Source organism: Phyllosticta capitalensis (assembly GCF_038381095.1).
Source record: "Phyllosticta capitalensis strain CBS 128856 chromosome Unknown BKA78scaffold_1, whole genome shotgun sequence".
NCBI lineage: Eukaryota > Fungi > Ascomycota > Dothideomycetes > Botryosphaeriales > Phyllostictaceae > Phyllosticta > Phyllosticta capitalensis.
Genome location: NW_027117439.1, coordinates 49,203 through 65,577, shown reverse-complemented (window position 1 = coordinate 65,577; position 16,375 = coordinate 49,203). Strand labels below are relative to the sequence as shown.

Here is a 16,375-nt window from a genome sequence, read left to right as displayed (position 1 = left end):
CCTACCTACCTTGCCCCATTCTTCCCCTTCTTTCCCTCCCATCATGGCCTAGGACGAGGACGAGGACGATGATGCAAGAGTGGAGGAAGTAAGTGAGCAACCAAGCATAGCAAGCACCTGAGTTGCTCAAGATGAAATAGAGTGGATGCATATGCATACATAGGTGGGTAGGGATGTAGAGAGGTAGGTATCGTGTCTATTGATCTGCCTCGACTCAACTCGTCTTCTTGACTCGACTCAACTCAACTCGTCGTCTTCTTGACTTGATTCGACTCGTCTTCTTAACTTGATTCGACTGCACTGGACTGCTGGCTGGCTAGCTCTAAAGGCTTGATTGAGGTAGTTTCTTTTCCTTCGCCTTCGCCTTGTCTGTTTGCCTTTTCTTTTCCTTCCCTATTCGCCTTTCCTTTGCTCACTCGCTCACTTACTTACTCCTACAGACATGCCTTGCCACCGTGCTCTGTAATGCCATCCATGCTCGACTCAACTCAACCATGTAACCGGCCATAACGCATCGCTTATCATGCCGCTCCCTCCTCTCCTCCCCAAACATCAAAACCTCAAGAACACTCCCCTCCCCCTCCACTCCCCTTCCACTTCACAACTCAAGCCTTGCCCACCCCATCCAACCTCGTCAACATGGCATTACACTCCCTCACCAACTCCTTCCTGCGCGCCCTCGCCTCCTCATCACCACTCGTATCCACCGCATCCAGCTTCAGCAGGACCTGCGCCAGGACCGTCTCGGTGAGCTTCTTGTACTCGAAATCGCGCTTTGCGCGGTCGGCCGGCGGCGCGGCGATGAAGGCGTTGCACAGCGGCTCCAGCTCGGTGCGGTACTTGGACGAGAGCGTTTCCAGCTTGTCCATGGCCGTGTTTCCGGTGGGCCGGTGCGGCGAGGCGGAGGGCCGGTTCAAGGAGGACGAGGATGTGGGCCGTGGGGGGAGCGCGGTGGATGGGGGCACGCCGAGGTACTCTGAGCCGGCGGCGCCGCGCACGTAGCTCGACGGCTGCTGCGGTGCGGACGTGGGAGGCGCGTCGGACGTTGCGCGCGCGCCCTGCTTGTTAGTCTTGCGGCCGCCGCGGCGGTTGCGCTTCTTCTTGCTCTTGCTGCTCGACGGGGCGGCGCCATCGCCGCCGCCGGGCGTCGATGAGCGATACGAGTCTTCGTCGTCCGACGAGGCCTCATCATCGCTGTAGCTGTTTGACGAGCGCGCATTCTCCGTCCTGCGGCCAGAAGACGACGATGCCTTTTCGCCGACCACACACATGATTTCGCTCTCCAGGTCTGATCGCAGCCCGTATGCGGCGGCCGGGCGGTCGTCCTCGAGCTGGCGGCCCTTGTAGAACAGCTTGATGCGCCGGGCGTCGTCGATGCTCATCTTGCGCGCCGCCGCCTCGCGCATGCCGAAGATGCTCAGCGAGTCGGCGTCAATGGCGCCGCGCGGGAAGTGGATCGGGTAGCTGACGCGCTTGTGCTTGAAGACAATGACGTCCGTGTCGCCGTTGGCGTTGTCGCGGCCAGCAGGGCCGGCGTGTGCATGGTTGTTTGTGCGGCTGCGAGTGCGGGTTGCTGCAGTGCCCTCCAGGTCGTCGGTCGACGACGAGTTGCTGTTGGGCGCCGCGCCCAGGTTCTTCTGGCTGGCGACCAAGTCCTCGTTGGTGATGTAGCTAAAGTCGGCGTCCGAGACCTCCTTGTTGGCGCTGTCGCCGCGGCCAAACGGGCTGAAGCGCCCGCTCCACGCGCCGAAGCGGTTGCTCCACGACGACATTCTGCGGAAGCTGAATGCGCCGATGAGGGCGCCGGCAAAGAGGGTGGCGAGGAAGACGGCCACAAAAGTGGCGGGGTCGTGCGAATATCTTGCGGCGACGGCAGTGACGAATTCGTCCAGAGGCGTCGACGTCGTGGGCAAGCCCGTCGGTCCCGTCGGCGGGAGTATGTACGAGAGCTGGGGTGGAGCGGTGATGTTGAAGCGCGTGAGGAGGTCGTCGACCTTGGACCTCAGCAGCGCAAGCGGTGGGCGACCCTCAAGAGGTGTACCGGTAGTCGCGAGGCCGGGATGCGGCTCCGATGGGTTGATAGCGTGAGCTAAAAAGGACAAGACTGACGACGCCACGGTTGCTAGCGGGGCGGGAGGCCGTGTGATGGGTCGAGGGAGGGTTGAGAGAGACGGGACAAAGAAGCTGCTGGCGGATGGGATGAATGGATCGATGTAGGGCTTCGGGTCGTCGTTGGTTGGTGGTAAGGTGAGAATCAAGCAAGGCTGCGAGGCGGCGAGACGCCACCTACCTACATTATTTTTCGGGCCGTGCCCGCCCACCGCCTAGGGACTGTCAAGTGTCAACAGACATGCACGCAAATTCCTCGCATTATACGCATTTTTCATTTCTACCCTCTTGAGCCTTTGCACAATCTGTCCAGCCATGCCGCATCAGAAGAAAACACAACCCAGCCTGATCAGGCATCATCATTCCACTAGCCAGCAACGCCCCGCCGCCAGAAATCCAACCCATTAGGTAGCTTCCCATTCGCCATGCACCATTGCCGCTCCCCCAATCATTGTGTAGAAACCAGGCAGACGCCGTAATCATGACACAGGATGCAAAAGGAAAAAAGTCATTCGCGTCGTTGCGACGTGAGAAATCATGGATGACGACTGGCCCCGTGCCCAGCAGAGGGTCAGCACTGTCAAACATCAAAACGTCAGTCAGCTCGCCGTCCGGGGTGTCCAAGCCGAGCCCGACCAAAACCTGCTTGTGGCGTGCCACCGCTTGCACTTGATTCGGCAGCCCTCCCGTCCGCGGCTGCGCTCAACCACGGCGCTTGGGTGTGGCCAGGAGATTGAGCCTGGTCCGGCTGAGGCCTGCGCGCGCAATGCTGCTGCGGTTGGGGGTCTTGTTGTTTGTGCTTTTGGCAGCTGGAGTGTTTGGCTTGGTCCTCTTTGCGGGACGCGCCTCATCTTCTTCATTCTCCTTGTCGCTCTCGGCCAACTTGCCAGCGCCAACGACCTTGCGCTTCTTCGCGGCCTGATCGTCGGTCGACGTGGTGGACGAGTCGCCAGCAGCAGCAGCACTAGCGTCGCTGGGACGTACGTGGCGAATCGTGGGCTTCGACGGTCCAAATTTGAGCGTCTTTTCGGCGCGAAAGGTAAAGTCACCAGTGGCCCTGCGGAGAGGCGATGTGTGAGAGAGGTCGGGATAGGTGACTTGGCCCGAGTTGACCGCCGTAGGAGTAGCTACCTTGGACTCCTCGGTCCTGGCAAGCGTGCTGTCGCTAAAGTTGACGCGCTTCTGGACGGGCTCCGTGGCCGGGACAGCAGGAAGCTTCTTGTCGACAGATGGCTGGGGACGGTGCGTGCCTGCAGCAATCTTGGCCGGGTCGTCCGAATACTGGCGAGCGGGGGTGCGGAGGATCGACTTGACGGTGGGTAGACGCGAGACAGTCTGACCGACCTTGCGGATGCCCTCGAGGACGGCCGACTTGGCCTTGGATGGAGTCGTGGGGTGCTGGACGGATGGGGATTTGGAGACGTCTGGGATGAGGGTAGTCTTCAGCGTCTTGACGCTCTGGGAGCGAGCCAAAGAGGCCTTGGTCGGCGTGGAGAGGTGGTTCAGGCGTGGAATGCCAGTACGAGGGGCAACGGCACTCTCGCTGCCATCCTTGGAAGCAGGTCGAGCGGTCGAGGCGTCATCATCCTTGCTCCTCTTGACGCGCTTGGCTGGACCTGCAGATTCCTTTCCGTCCGAATTGTGAAGGGACGCATTGCTCCTCGAGCGCGACATCTTGGGAGCATCCTTCTCAGCCTTGTCAAGCTCAGCCTTGGACGGAGAGCGCTTCAGCGAGCCCGCAGCGTTTGGCTTGAAGCGGTTGGGGTCAGCGCGGAATGCGGAAGGATGGTTCGCAATCGAGTCCATCTTTGCAAAGGCCTTGGAGTGAGCCTCGCTGAATCGAGTGGACTTGGGCTTGGGCTTGGCAATCTTGCGCTGAAGGTCCTCGGTGGTCTGCAAGCCGTACTGCTCCGGGTTGGCCGCCATCTGAGCGCGAATCCTCGCGGCGTCCTTTCGAGTCTCCTCCATCATCCTCTTGGCCTGCGGGCTGAGCTCGAGTTCTTGGTGGCGAAAGGTGAATTTGAAGTCGGGAGGTGAAAAGGTCCTGTTGGCCAGTTCCTTGGACTTGGTAGGGGTTGCTTGGGTGATGGGAATCTTGCTCAGTCCCTTTGGCGGCGGCTCCGTCTGCGGGCCCATGTTCATGAAGCCGAGCCAGCGGGCTTCATCCAATGGCTTGGCCGTGGTGTGGTGGTGGAATTGTGGGTGCATCTCGTGGCGGCTGGGTGCAATGGGGCTCTTGTTGGCCGGAGTGCGAGCTTCAGTGGGAGGGACATGAGAGGATTTGGGGGTAGAAACGGGCCTGACGGGCGCTGGATCCGGGCTTTCGTCGAGGGCAGGCATCTTGGGAGTAGTGGCCGGGGCCGGAGAGGCGGTGTCGGCGGGTGTGGAGGTTTTTCCGCGCTACAATATCGTCAGTCGACGGGTGTGGCGCCAGCGATTGCAAACATACCCGGGGGGTGTTGGCCAGCCTCGAGGACTGTCGACGCGTCGCAACCATGGTGGAGAGGCGCCAAAGGGAAGCAATCAATGAAAGTCCAGATACAGAGAAGTGAAGGAAGGGGAAAAGACCGGACGCCGGAGCTGAAGCTGATGATGGGATTGCGCGGTGGGCGGGGATGGCGTTGGCGAAGGAGGAGGAGTGGAGTTGGCCGGAGAGGGACGAGACGGGTCCGTGACGCAAGAAGTAAACAAGCCACGGGTCACGTGTACAGCCCTACCCGCACGGGAGCCAGGGTTCGTCGTCGGCAGGATTACCACAGGCCACAAGCAACCCCGAGCGTGTCACGATACAAAGACCACATGAGATAGTTAAACCATGACTTGGTTGGCAGCGGAAAGCGCGCAGGGATGGAGCTCAACGCCCTGGAGTTGGACCTGCATTTCCGGCTGGATGCGGGGAACTTGGCCATGACACCACCTCCCTTGGCTCCTCTTTAACCCGTCCCCCAGCCTGAGCCTCCACTGTACAGTACAAACTCCACCACACACGTCCATCATGCCGGCGCCGCCAGTTGCTCTACTCGAACCCGTCCCGACCACTGTGCGGCTTGCCCAAGCAGTCGGCGTCACCGTCACCGCATTCCTCGCCGGTAGGTTACCTCTCTCCACCTCACGCGATCAAGTCTTTTCTAACAGCTCTCTCTCTGCCAGGCCACACGGCATCAACCTCCTACCTGGTCACTCCAGCGCTCCTCTGCGCCCCCAGCCCGGCCCTCCTCGCCCGCCAATGGCGCTCCGCCTACCGCATCGCCCACCAAGTCGGCACGCCGCTGATTGCCGCCTCGACCGCCCTCTTTGCCTGGCTGGCGTCTCGAGGTACTGTATCCTCTCTCTCCTCACGCTCCCTCCACTGTCATTTGCATCTTACATTAGCCAAACAGAACCAACCGACACGCTCCCCTTCCGCCTGTACACCGCCGCCGCCGTCCTGCTTCTCCCCGCCCAACTCCCCTTCACCTTCATCGCCCTGCGGCACGCCGAGGTGCGTCTGCTGGCCGAGGCCGACCACGCCAGTCCTAGTGCCAGTGCCTCCATCACCGCGAGCACCGTCGACGTGGGCCGCGAGGAGGATGCCGCCGCCGCAGCAGAACTCGACGCCCCGCTCGATGCCAAGCGCGCCGACACCGTCCACGCCCTCGTCGATTGGTGGGCCACGCTGAATCTGGGACGCGCCGGCTGCAGCGTTGTCGCGGCGCTGGTTGGCGCCTGGGCGACTATGGGCAGGGTCGATGTCGTGAGGTACAGGTCGTAGGTAGCGGGCGGGGGGCGGGAGCTGGCTGATGTGGATACGGGTTGTGGGCGCGGCTGCTGTGTTGGGTTGGGTTGGTTTGGGAGAGGAATTGGGCGTGGCGCGTGGCAGACGTGCACATGGTAAGTTGTATGATTTTGTCGAGGCCTGCTCAGGGTTTGGAGTGGTGCTAGTAGTGGTGCATACCAGAGTTGAATGATTGCAGAAAAGAGATACAGCCCCAATGTTACGATAGTCCCAAGTTTCCCGTTTCCCGAGTGTACATTACGCCCGTGTCGACATTTGTGCCGTGTGGTTGATCGCTGGGAGCGTCATGTGAGTCCTACTAGACGCGCGAGGGAGCATTGCGTAAGGAAACATCGGCCATGGGAACTCGATTGAGGAGCCAAAAACGCCATCCTCTCCTAAAATGGAATCAATACGGGCACCAGGGGCAAGTCTCCGTATGAATGCTCGCAAAAAAACGACGAAAAATCCACCACGTATCCAGTAATTTCGGCGCGCACTCGCAGGGTAAAGAACACTCATACATCTAGTCCAAGGACCTGTTCCTAAGAAATCGGCGCCGCCACAGCCGCCGCCACCTCCATAGTCGGCACAAAGTCCTCGGGCGGCGTGCGGCCCATGCCGCACTCGGTAGCGACGCCAAAACCGCGATTCTGAAGCACCTTTGCCGCCGCGGCGATGCGGCGCCGCGTGCCCTCTTCGTCGCGCGGCTGGACAACGCCCAGGTAGAGCTCGGTAGCGCGCAGAGGCAGACGCTGCAGCGGCGCAAAGTAGGCCTCGTCGGTTCTGTCCTTGGGGGCCGACACATGGATCCAGTTGATGGGGCGGTCGATGCGCGCGAAGATGTCGGCCGCGACGTCGACGATTCGCCCCAGATCTTTGGGCTCGACGAAGTGCCGGTGGCCAATATCGCCGTAGCAGAAGTGGAAGCCGAGCTCGACGCCGGGGCTGACGGCGTTGCCGAGCCGGACGGCCATGTCCTTGATGTGCTGGTTGGCGTTGGCGACGTAGGGTGTAAAGTGCGGCCATACGACGCCCTCCATCATGGCAAACGGCGAGGCCACGTCCCACTGGATGGCCAGGTCATGGGCGGGGATGCTGGCCTCAATCGCCTTGAGCGCGCGCAGCAGCGCTGCTTCATACAGCGGCTCCACCGCCGCCTGGTACGACTCGGCGACCAGCACCACCACGTCGACCGGGCATGGCAGCGAGACTTGGAATCGGACGCCTGGCGGGATGACACCCTCGTCACGCAACTTGCAAAACGTAGCATACGAGTCTTTGGCGTGCACGTCGTAGCTGGTTTGCATGACGTCCTCGCCGCGCAGCTTTTCGACGACAGCGGCCAGCTGCTCCGCGCTGACGGGCTCGCTGGGGGCCACGTTGAATGATGCGTCGTACTTTTTGAGCACCTCGGGCGCGGCGCTGAAAGCACCCTGCTGGAAAAAGGTGAAGGCTTGCCGGTGCTGAGTCTCGCCATCTGGGATTCGACGCAGGCAGTTCGGCAAATGCGTCGTCACCTGGCGGAAAACTTCTTCGGCTGATGGGAGGCACACGCTGCCTACAAGGTGGACTCCGCGGACAGGATTTGAGGCCATCTTTGGCTATAGCGGCAGTTGATTCAGACGTGTCTTGCTGGTGGTGGTCTGCGTGCTATTAGTTTTGGAACAGCGAGCTGGGAGGACGTGATACACCGCAAAACACACCTTTCTTGTTCGGAATGCCTTGGTTCGAGTTTGGTCCAGCGAAAGATGTTTTCAGCAGCTGAAGGATTGCTCGGCCGAGTTTTGGATGTGGTGACACTGGTTCGCAGAAGCTGTCGTCGAACGAGAAGAAAAGACTGCTGCCGAGTCCAGGGGCGACATTTTTGGATCCACTCGTTCCCCAGCTGAGGAGGCCATGTGGGGACTGATGAACAAGACGAGAAGATGCGGCACAGCCAGCCAAAGAGCGAGACATGGAGTCGCACAATTGACAGTAGAAGTAGACGTTGCTATCAAGTGTGGCTGATGGCTGAATTGGCAATGTAAAAAGAAATCATTGTGTTACCACTCCCCCTTCATCGAGCAATTTGTCCGCTGTCAGACGCGGTAAATGGCTTGATGAAGCCATCTCGGCCATGTCGTGCATCTCGAAGGACGGATTTGATGCCATGTCGTCTGCTCCATCAGAGAAACTCCTCTCCCGTCGTCGGTCGGCCGTTCGGTGCCCCGCGCGCCAGTGACAGCTTTGAGGTGACGCACAGAGATGGGGCCCCGCTGTTCTGCTCCAGATGCGAGAAAGAGGTGAAGTGTGTGGACTGGGGAAGGCCGAAGCGAAAGGCACCAAGAGGCCACGGAGCGACATCGGACGGCGGGGAGCTGTCATAACAAACAACAAGCTCCATCCAAAGCACACATTCCTCACCTCTCCAACTCGATATTCTCTCGTCACCATGTCCGTCCAACCCCTTGCCGACCCTCCGCGCGACCTCAAGGAGATTGCATCAATTGAGCAATCGCTCCTCTTCCCAACCTTTACCGCAAACACGGCCTGGGAGCTGGGCAACGCGCTACGCACGCGGCTGCTCGACTTCCCCGAGCCGGCAGTCATCAACATCTCGCTGGCCAACGCCAACCAGCTCCTCTTCCACAGCGTCACCCGGTCCGGCACGCAGGCGGACAACGACACGTGGGTGGCTCGCAAGCGCGCGACGGTGCTGCGCTGGGGCTTCAGCAGCTGGTACATGCACAACAAACTGGGCGGCGACGAGGCCAAGTTTGCCGCCAAATACATGCTGGGAGAAGGGGCCGGCCAGTACGCAATTCACGGCGGCGGATTCCCCGTGCGGGTCAAGGGCGTCGAGGGCATTGTGGGAGTGATTGTGGTGAGCGGATTGGCGCAGCACCAGGACCACCAGATCATTGTCGAGACGGTCCAAAAGTATCTCAAGGACCAGTAACGAACGAAGATGGAGGGGTGTAGATATCGCCAATGACCGTATAGGTATGCGCCCCGTCCGCGCCGCAGATCTGACTTGGGTTCCTGATAGCAGTCTTCCGCAGCGAGATAAGACAGCTTGTGCCCCTGCGATTCAAAGGATCGAAGCCTCGCCGTATACATGTATGCCATGACACGCAGCCAGTCCGTTGTTCTGGAAGACGGTCTGCGGCGACTCTGTCCAGATGGGATGTCGGACAATTGAAGCGGCCGGACATGCCCTATCAACGGTTTACGTCTTTTGCCTAGGTACATTTCCGCTACCCCACACGTGAGCCGCACCGCACTACAACCACCCCATTGAGCCGTCTGCGCAGAGAAATGCGCGTCAACAGAGTTGGCAGCTAAGTCGAATTGGAAGGTGCCGTTTATTTGCATGGTCTGGTCATGTCATCTAGCACCCCTCTCGCGCCCAACGTCGGCCGGTCAATTGCTGTGTCTCGTTTCATCGTGTCGCCTCTCGTTTGGTTTATCAGTCGTCCCCTCATCTTCTCTTATCTGGTTGCGTACGCGCAGAAACGAGTGCCACTCCGCGTTACCCCGTCCCCATTGGGGTCTCAGCCGCGAGTAGGACCACTACGCTGCCATCAAAACATCAGCTTCATCAGTCACTGGATTGCCATTATTCGCCCCCCCCCCCCCCGCCCTCCATCTCATATCGCCCGTCGTCAGCCTCTTCGCTTCCTTCTGTCACGCTCAGGTATTTTCTTTGCTTGGCTCTCTGCTCCCGCCCAAACAGGATCAATCCGCTCAAGTGCGGCGTTGCGGCGCCCTCTTCCGACCTGTTGCGATATCAGTGAAGCAAGCATAGATAAAAGCTTCGACTGGACCCCTACATTTTGCCCACAACCACCCTCCTCCTCCTCTCCTCCCCCTCCCACTCACACGCCATCACCATGGCAGCCACGAGTGTCTCTCCCCCCGAAAAATACTATCCTGAAGAGAAGCGCGGGTCCATTGCCGAGGGCGAAGTGTCGTCGGCCGACCACGACCATGGCGCCGAATCGGAGCTGCAGCGCCTGCTCAGCACGCGGCACTTGACCATGATCGCGCTGGGCTCGTCGATTGGCATGGGTCTCTGGCTGGGCAGCGGCACCAGTCTGAGCAACGGCGGTCCTGCCGGCAAGTCCTGACCAAAATATTTTGAATGCATACAAGTGAGCTCATATTGTTGTGCAATGACCAGGCATATTCATCGGCTACATCCTGGCCGGCTCCATGATTTGGTCCGTCTCGCATTCCATTGGTGAAATGGCCATCATGTATCCGCTGCCCTCGGCCTACGTGCAGTGGACGTCCAAGTTCATCTGCCCGGCCGCCGCGTTTGCGCTTGGTTGGGTACGTTCAGTTGTCGTCGTCGTCTCGAGCTCCTGACGCCATCCCGTCAGCCTGCCCGGGCCGTCGTCAGCCATCCAGCCCGTCAGCTACGGATCTAACAATCTGCGCAGAGCTATTGGTTCTCCTACGTCATCACGATTGCCAACGAACTCGCGGTATGTGAATGATACTCAGGGGGTGTTTTTTTTTTCGCCATTGGACTGACGGGCTTTTCTTGCCAGGCTGCGCACACGGTCCTGAGCTTCTGGACGACCAAGGTGCCGACGGCGGCGTGGATCACCATCTTCTGGGCTGTCATTGTGGCCATCAACGTCGGCGCCGTCACCGTCTTTGGCGAGGTCGAGGTCGTCGCCAGTTCGATCAAGTTTGGCTGGATTTTTGTCGTCATCATCTCCATGATTGGTACGTACCGCCTGCTCAAGGAAAGAAAGAGAGGCCATGACGGTCTGGGGCACACATGAGCGCTCGCCTGCTCTCTCCTTTGGACGCATACTCGCCAATAAAGACAATCTCGGCCAGCTAACCCGCGTCCTCTGCGCAGTCATCTCGGCCGGCGGCGCTCCCAACCACGACGCAGTCGGCTTCCGCTACTGGAACGCGGAACCCTTCACCAACGGCTTCAAAGGCTGGTTAGTAGTCTTCCCTCTCTTACCCCTGTCTGTCCCTCGAACTAACTCGCCCACCCCACTGTCTAGGCTCTCGGTCATGCCCACGTGCATCTTCGCCATGTCGGGCGGCGAAAACAGCGGCCTCGTGGCCTCGGAGATGCGCAACCCGCGCCGCGCGGTGCCGCGCGCCGTCAGCTCGATTTGGGTGCGCCTGGCCCTGTTTTACCTCTTGGGCTCGCTCATGATTACGATTACCGTTTCTCCCTATAACCCGGATCTGTTTGGCGGCAGCGGCACCAATGCCAGTCCGTTTGTCATTGCGTATAGGGATGCGGGGCTGGAGCCGGTAAGACATGTTTTTGTTTGTTGTGTTCAGGGGGGAGGGAGAGCATGACGACCCCACCCACCCCCTGGTTCCGTTAGTGACCCCTGACTGACGTCCCCTCCCACAGCTCGCGCACATCATGAACGCCGTCATCTTCATCTCGGTCGTCTCGACAGGCTCCATCTCCGGCTACGGCGGCTCGCGCACAACGGTCGGCCTCGCCCAGCTCAACATGGCGCCCAAAATCTTCACGCGCGCCGACAAAACCGGGCGTCCATGGGCCGGGCTCACCATCACCCTCCTCCTCGGCGGCGCCCTCGCCTACCTCAACGTGTCGGAAAACGGCGCCAACGTCTTCACGTGGTTCAGCAACCTAACCTCGCTCTTCACGCTCTTCGGGTGGGGCACCATCTGCCTGTCGCACATCCGGATGCGGCGCGCGTGGGCGCTGCAGGGCCGCACGCCCGACATGCTCCCCTGGCGCAGCTGGGTGTTCCCCTACGCCGCGTGGTGGGGCTTCATCTGGTGCGTCGTCCTCATCTGCGTCGAGTTCTACCTGTCCGTCTGGCCGCTCGGCGAGTCCCCCAGCGTCAAGACCTTTTTCGCAAACTACGTCAGCATCGTCCTCGTTATTGTCCTGTACCTGGGCGCCAAGATCTTCTACTATCGCGGCCCGCTGCTCGTCGACCTCAAGACGGTGGACCTGGACAAGGACCGCAGGTTTTATGTCGATGCGGCGGCCGAGGATGGCGAAGCCGATGAGCGCGGGTTGGGCGAGAAGAAGAATCCCGCCGTCAAGGCGGCCAAGGGCGTCGTCAAGTTCTTCGGCGGCGAGTTGTAGCCGTGTGGGTGGGGTCTCTCTGTCTTGTTCTTTAGGTTCTACAATGTGTGTTACGAAGCCATCTATCAAAAAATATATGCTTGCTGTTTAGATCTTGGAGCCAGCCTTGGCCGTGCGTGTGAAATGTTGTCTGTCGCGCGCTAGGTAGCCATGTACTGTACCTAGCGTCCAAGGCAGTCAGTCAGTCAGTCGACGCCGGCTACATATATGTAGCGGTCGTTTGCTTGGCGATTGGTTGGGCGCGAGCGAGCCTTTGTCCCCACGTCCGGACATTGACGTCTCTTCAGTTAACCGGCAGAGTCCGGGGAACAGTCAGTCAGTGCAGGCAGAAATGTCAATTTATCTACCTGCCTTGAACCTCTCTCCCTACCCCTACCTACCTACCTACCTACCTAACCCCTCCCCTCCCCTCCCTATCCCTCCTCTAAGCCCCAAGCAACTCCACCACCACGCCACACCACACCACACTACATACATATATACATATATACCGCCAACTCATCAGCGCTCGCTCGATAAAGCGACCCAAGTACCTACTACTTACTACTGACTACTAGGAACACTGTACAAAGCCCACATGTCTACCGCTCCACCTTGTCCTATTCGCGGCCAACAAGCATACCTACGCGATGGGACGACACGAGACGAGATGACGCAAGCCAAGAGACATTGCTATTGCTTCATCTCACTGCCGTTGCAGAGTGCTCTAGTACTAGCCCACGCCCCACCCCACCCCCCAATCACCTCCACAATCACATAAACCCGAAAAAAAAAAAAAAAACTCAAGGAAAAATGTCAATTCCGCATTGCGTTGCCCTATCCTGTCCTGCCCCCCTACCCTCCAGCATCATCCCCATCCCCATACCCATTGCCATTTCCGTTCCAATGCTTAAAAGTTTCAAAGCCCCATCCGTACATACATGTATGTATCCGGCGTGACGTCAGTGAGTTTAGTTCGCCCCAAATCGCAAGTGAAATGCCCATCAAGTAGTTCGCTCAGTAGTCAGTCGGTCAGCCAGCCAGCCGCTCGGCGCGTCTTGTTGAATCCACCAATCCAATCCAATCCAGCCCAGTGCGGTGCTACACATCCAATGTAAAAGAAAGCAGTGCAACCAGCCAGAACCCAAACCCAATCCAAACACCCGCATCCATCCATCTATTCACAAGAAACCATAACCCACCCCCACCACGTCCGCTGTCTCCATCACATAACGACGCAGCCACCGGGACCGCTCCTGGCCCTCCGCCTACGGCCCTGTCCCATGCCGACCAGCAAGCCGCCGCCCTCCTCCTCGTCCGCATGGAGGGCCTGGGCCTCTCTTGCGCGGCGTCTCCGGCGGCGGTTCCCCGCGCCGCCCACGCCCGCCTCCTCGTTCATCATCATCCAGTCGGCCCACTTGCGCTCGAGCCGCGCCGCCGATGCAAACTCGCCGCGCAGCACGCGCTTCGTGTGTTCCTCGACGGTGGGCTGCCAGTTGTAGAAACACTTGAGCTGGATGATTTCGCGGGGAAAGGCGGGACATGGTGATGAGGAGGAGGATGAGGAGGGCGTCGTGATTTCCGCGTTGCGCGAGAGCACCTCGCGCACGCCCGTCCACGTCACGTTGGCGCAGTCATACGCCACGATGCGCAGGCCGACGGTGGGACGCTCCGAGCCGCTCAGCGGCCGCGCGACGCGGTTGCGCGCGCGCATCATCGAGGCCGCTTCGGCCAGCACCAGGTCCGAGATGCGCGTGTTGTCCATGTCGAGGGTCTCAAGCTTGGTGCACGACTTGAGGACGGGGAGCATGCCGGCGTCGCCGAGGCGCTCGCAGTATGATATGCTGAGGTGCGAGAGGTGCGTCTTGCAAGGGGAGGTGGAGAGGGTTTGGAGGGTAACGTTGCTGAGCTCGTCGAGCTCTTCTAGGTCGAGATGAGTGAGGTTGGGGAGGGTCGGGAGCAGCGCTTGCAGCGGTGTGTCGGTGAGTACGGCGCATTTGGATAGTTGGAGACCTTCGAGGTATGGAACGTTGTAGGCCAGCTTCTTGATTCCAGCGTCCGTCAGGCCACGGCACCGCGTGAGGTCGAGATGTTTGAGTTTGCGGGGAGGCACCATGGCGCGGCCGGTCAAGACGTCCACCTCGCTGTCTATGCCTTCGACGAGAACGCTCAGCGAGTCGTCGTTGATGCTGTCGCAATTCATGAGAATCAGCCGCTCTAGCGTATTTCTCGTAAACAGCTCATTCATAAACTCGACATCATCCCAGCCGCGCACCTCGCCGGCGCGAAGATCCTTTAGATTCGGACACCCCTCGACGACCTTTCTCAGTCCCCGCGTATCAATATTGTTACACCAAGACACATTGAGGTGCTCGAGTTTTGGACAGTGCGAGGCGACAATCTTCATGGCCGCATTGGTGGCGCCAGCCAGGCCGGAAAGATTGATATGCACAAGACGGTTGTTTTGCAGCAAAAAGCAATGGATAGAACTGCGATCAATGCGACAGCCCTCGAGCGAGAAATTCTCCAGGTTGCGGCATGCTTCCGACAAGCCCTTTTGCGTCCATCGGTCTCGTAATTGTACGCAGCCGCGGAGGTTGAGGTCGCGGACAAACGGCCCGGCAGTGGTAATGATGTTTACGAGCGCGTCGGCGGGAATGTCTCGATAAAATTCAGAAGTGTCCAGCAGGGCCCATAGCTGGCCGTCAAAGCACATTTCGAGCCATTTCTTGGAGACGGACGAGACGCGGACGATTTCCTTTGGCTTGAGGTAGCTGAGAATCTCAATGCGCAGCTCCTGGGGCATGTCGGCCCAAAAGTTGAAGTTGGGGCGCCGAGAGGGGGCTTTGGTCTGCTTGGCTGGCCTGGAAAAATAATCCTCGTCGACGCCCGGCAAGGCGCCCGCCCGCGAGGTCGGCCGAAATTCAGAGGGCAGAGGTACTGATGAAGGACTGTTTGGAGCATCGACGAATCGTATGCGGACCTTGTCAAAGGCCTGGGCATCGGGACCGGGGGTGCTCGAGGCAGAGGTGGGTGCAGTCGAGTAGCCGTTGGACAGCTCAGAGGACCACGAGCTGCCATACGAGTGGCCATAGGAGCCGGCGGAGGATAACGAGACGCAGGACATGGATGCTTTTCCGCCGCGATATCCAGACGAAGGTGTTCTTCCCATTCTCGCGAGAGAGGGCGACGAGCCCATGCGCTGCAAGCCTTGTAGGATCCTGTGACGGCTCTTTAGCTTGGGGCGGTCGATGGGAATGGCATCGGTCGAGGAGTTTGCGGGGGGCTGTGGAGCGATTTCGCCAGCGGTTTGGACGACGGCGTCGATGGACGTGGGCGGGTCCATTGGCGGCTAGCTGACGTGCGTATGACGGGTGGTGTGGTTTGAGGAGCTGCAAGCGGCAGGCGGGTAGTGAAGCGAGAGACGTTCGGGAGAAGAGGGCAGCCTGGTGGGACAAGAGAGGTAAAGGAGTGTGGCGGAGGATGAAGATGGAGCCGCAGAGGCATGAATCAGCGGCAAAGAGGCTTGGAGAGGAGAAGTCGGGGATGAAGTGTGAAGGACGTGGAGGGCGGAGCGGGGAGAGGTGTAGTAGGTAAGGCAGTGGGTGGGTTTGTTCAGTCGTCAGCCTAAGGCACAAGTGCAGCTGCCCTCTGCGTTAGTAGTTTGTGTGAGACAGCGGGCACGTCAGGAATGAGAGTGAGAGAGAGAGAGGAATAATATTTTATTCTCATGACCATTTCGACCTCTTCGTCCAAGCCCTTATCGCTATCCGCAATCCGCATGGCTATCGCATATCAACGAGCCCGGCTCTCTCACGGCCACGTGCCCCCAAATCCAACGTCCCCGGATCATGAGTTGGCGTCACGCTGCTCCTGCGACCACACCACTTTGTTCCTAACGAACGCTCAAAGGCTCGCGCCGCCCACCCGCCATGGCGCCTCTATCCGTGCCGCTTTGGGTTTCGTTGGTTGGCTCTTCGAGCCGCCATGCAGGGTCCCTTTTCTCTGCATTTCCCAAGTCCCAACTTCTTAAAAATCGGCAATATCCGTTGGTGCATTCCTCACGTTGCGCAAGCCTTATCAAAAGACTCGTCCTTGTCCTTGTACTCACATTTGCATCACTTGCACGCTGCTGGCCTGCCAACCACCCCATGCCTTAGTCATGACCGCAATCAAAAACTCTATCTGCTGCCCTGCATCTTGTTCACGCATACGGTTATCTGTTTCAGCGTAGCCTACCCGTCAGCTGCGCTGGGAACCTCGTCCCAAATGTCGCTATTCTTGTAGACAAGACCCTGAACAAAGACTTGTCGACGAATCACGCCGACTGTGTTTTTATGCCGACGCCTGCCATGCTACCAACCAGGCAGCCTGGAAAGGCAAAACGAAATGGAAAATACCATGGCATGCCAGGGCAATCAAACACTGCAAACTCTCCTCTC

General features: G+C 59.3%; 6 protein-coding genes across 6 annotated transcripts; 3 read left to right on the top strand and 3 right to left on the bottom strand.

Moving 5' to 3' along the window:
- Window positions 1–2,343: 2,343 nt before the first annotated feature.
- On the bottom strand, window positions 2,344–4,872 carry BKA78DRAFT_300897 (uncharacterized protein). Its single transcript, XM_066887315.1, has one exon. It carries the CDS (start codon window positions 4,447–4,449, stop codon window positions 2,812–2,814), a length of 1,638 nt encoding a protein of 545 aa, XP_066748660.1. The 5' UTR covers window positions 4,450–4,872; the 3' UTR covers window positions 2,344–2,811.
- A 232-nt stretch (window positions 4,873–5,104) lies between these two features.
- Window positions 5,105–5,860, top strand: BKA78DRAFT_290742 (uncharacterized protein; the record flags this gene model as incomplete). The annotated part of the gene is made up of 3 exons (XM_066885790.1): window positions 5,105–5,198; window positions 5,260–5,424; window positions 5,490–5,860. 3 exons carry the CDS (start codon window positions 5,105–5,107, stop codon window positions 5,858–5,860), a joined length of 630 nt encoding a protein of 209 aa, XP_066748659.1.
- Window positions 5,861–6,323: 463 nt separating this feature from the next.
- Window positions 6,324–7,713, bottom strand: BKA78DRAFT_259 (uncharacterized protein). The gene has a single exon (XM_066885329.1). It carries the CDS (start codon window positions 7,459–7,461, stop codon window positions 6,409–6,411), a length of 1,053 nt encoding a protein of 350 aa, XP_066748658.1. The 5' UTR covers window positions 7,462–7,713; the 3' UTR covers window positions 6,324–6,408.
- Window positions 7,714–8,297: 584 nt separating this feature from the next.
- Window positions 8,298–8,804, top strand: BKA78DRAFT_245533 (uncharacterized protein; the record flags this gene model as incomplete). Its single annotated transcript, XM_066884130.1, has 1 exon — window positions 8,298–8,804. The coding sequence occupies one exon, from the start codon at window positions 8,298–8,300 to the stop codon at window positions 8,802–8,804; it is 507 nt and encodes a 168-aa protein (XP_066748657.1).
- Window positions 8,805–9,738: 934 nt separating this feature from the next.
- Window positions 9,739–12,037, top strand: BKA78DRAFT_334345 (amino acid permease/ SLC12A domain-containing protein; the record flags this gene model as incomplete). Its single annotated transcript, XM_066890191.1, has 7 exons — window positions 9,739–9,964; window positions 10,029–10,180; window positions 10,291–10,335; window positions 10,402–10,582; window positions 10,722–10,809; window positions 10,876–11,134; window positions 11,241–12,037. 7 exons carry the CDS (start codon window positions 9,739–9,741, stop codon window positions 11,952–11,954), a joined length of 1,665 nt encoding a protein of 554 aa, XP_066748656.1. The 3' UTR covers window positions 11,955–12,037.
- Window positions 12,038–12,715: 678 nt separating this feature from the next.
- Window positions 12,716–15,646, bottom strand: BKA78DRAFT_300884 (uncharacterized protein). The gene has a single exon (XM_066887314.1). It carries the CDS (start codon window positions 15,277–15,279, stop codon window positions 13,159–13,161), a length of 2,121 nt encoding a protein of 706 aa, XP_066748655.1. The 5' UTR covers window positions 15,280–15,646; the 3' UTR covers window positions 12,716–13,158.
- Between the last annotated feature and the right edge of the window lie 729 nt (window positions 15,647–16,375).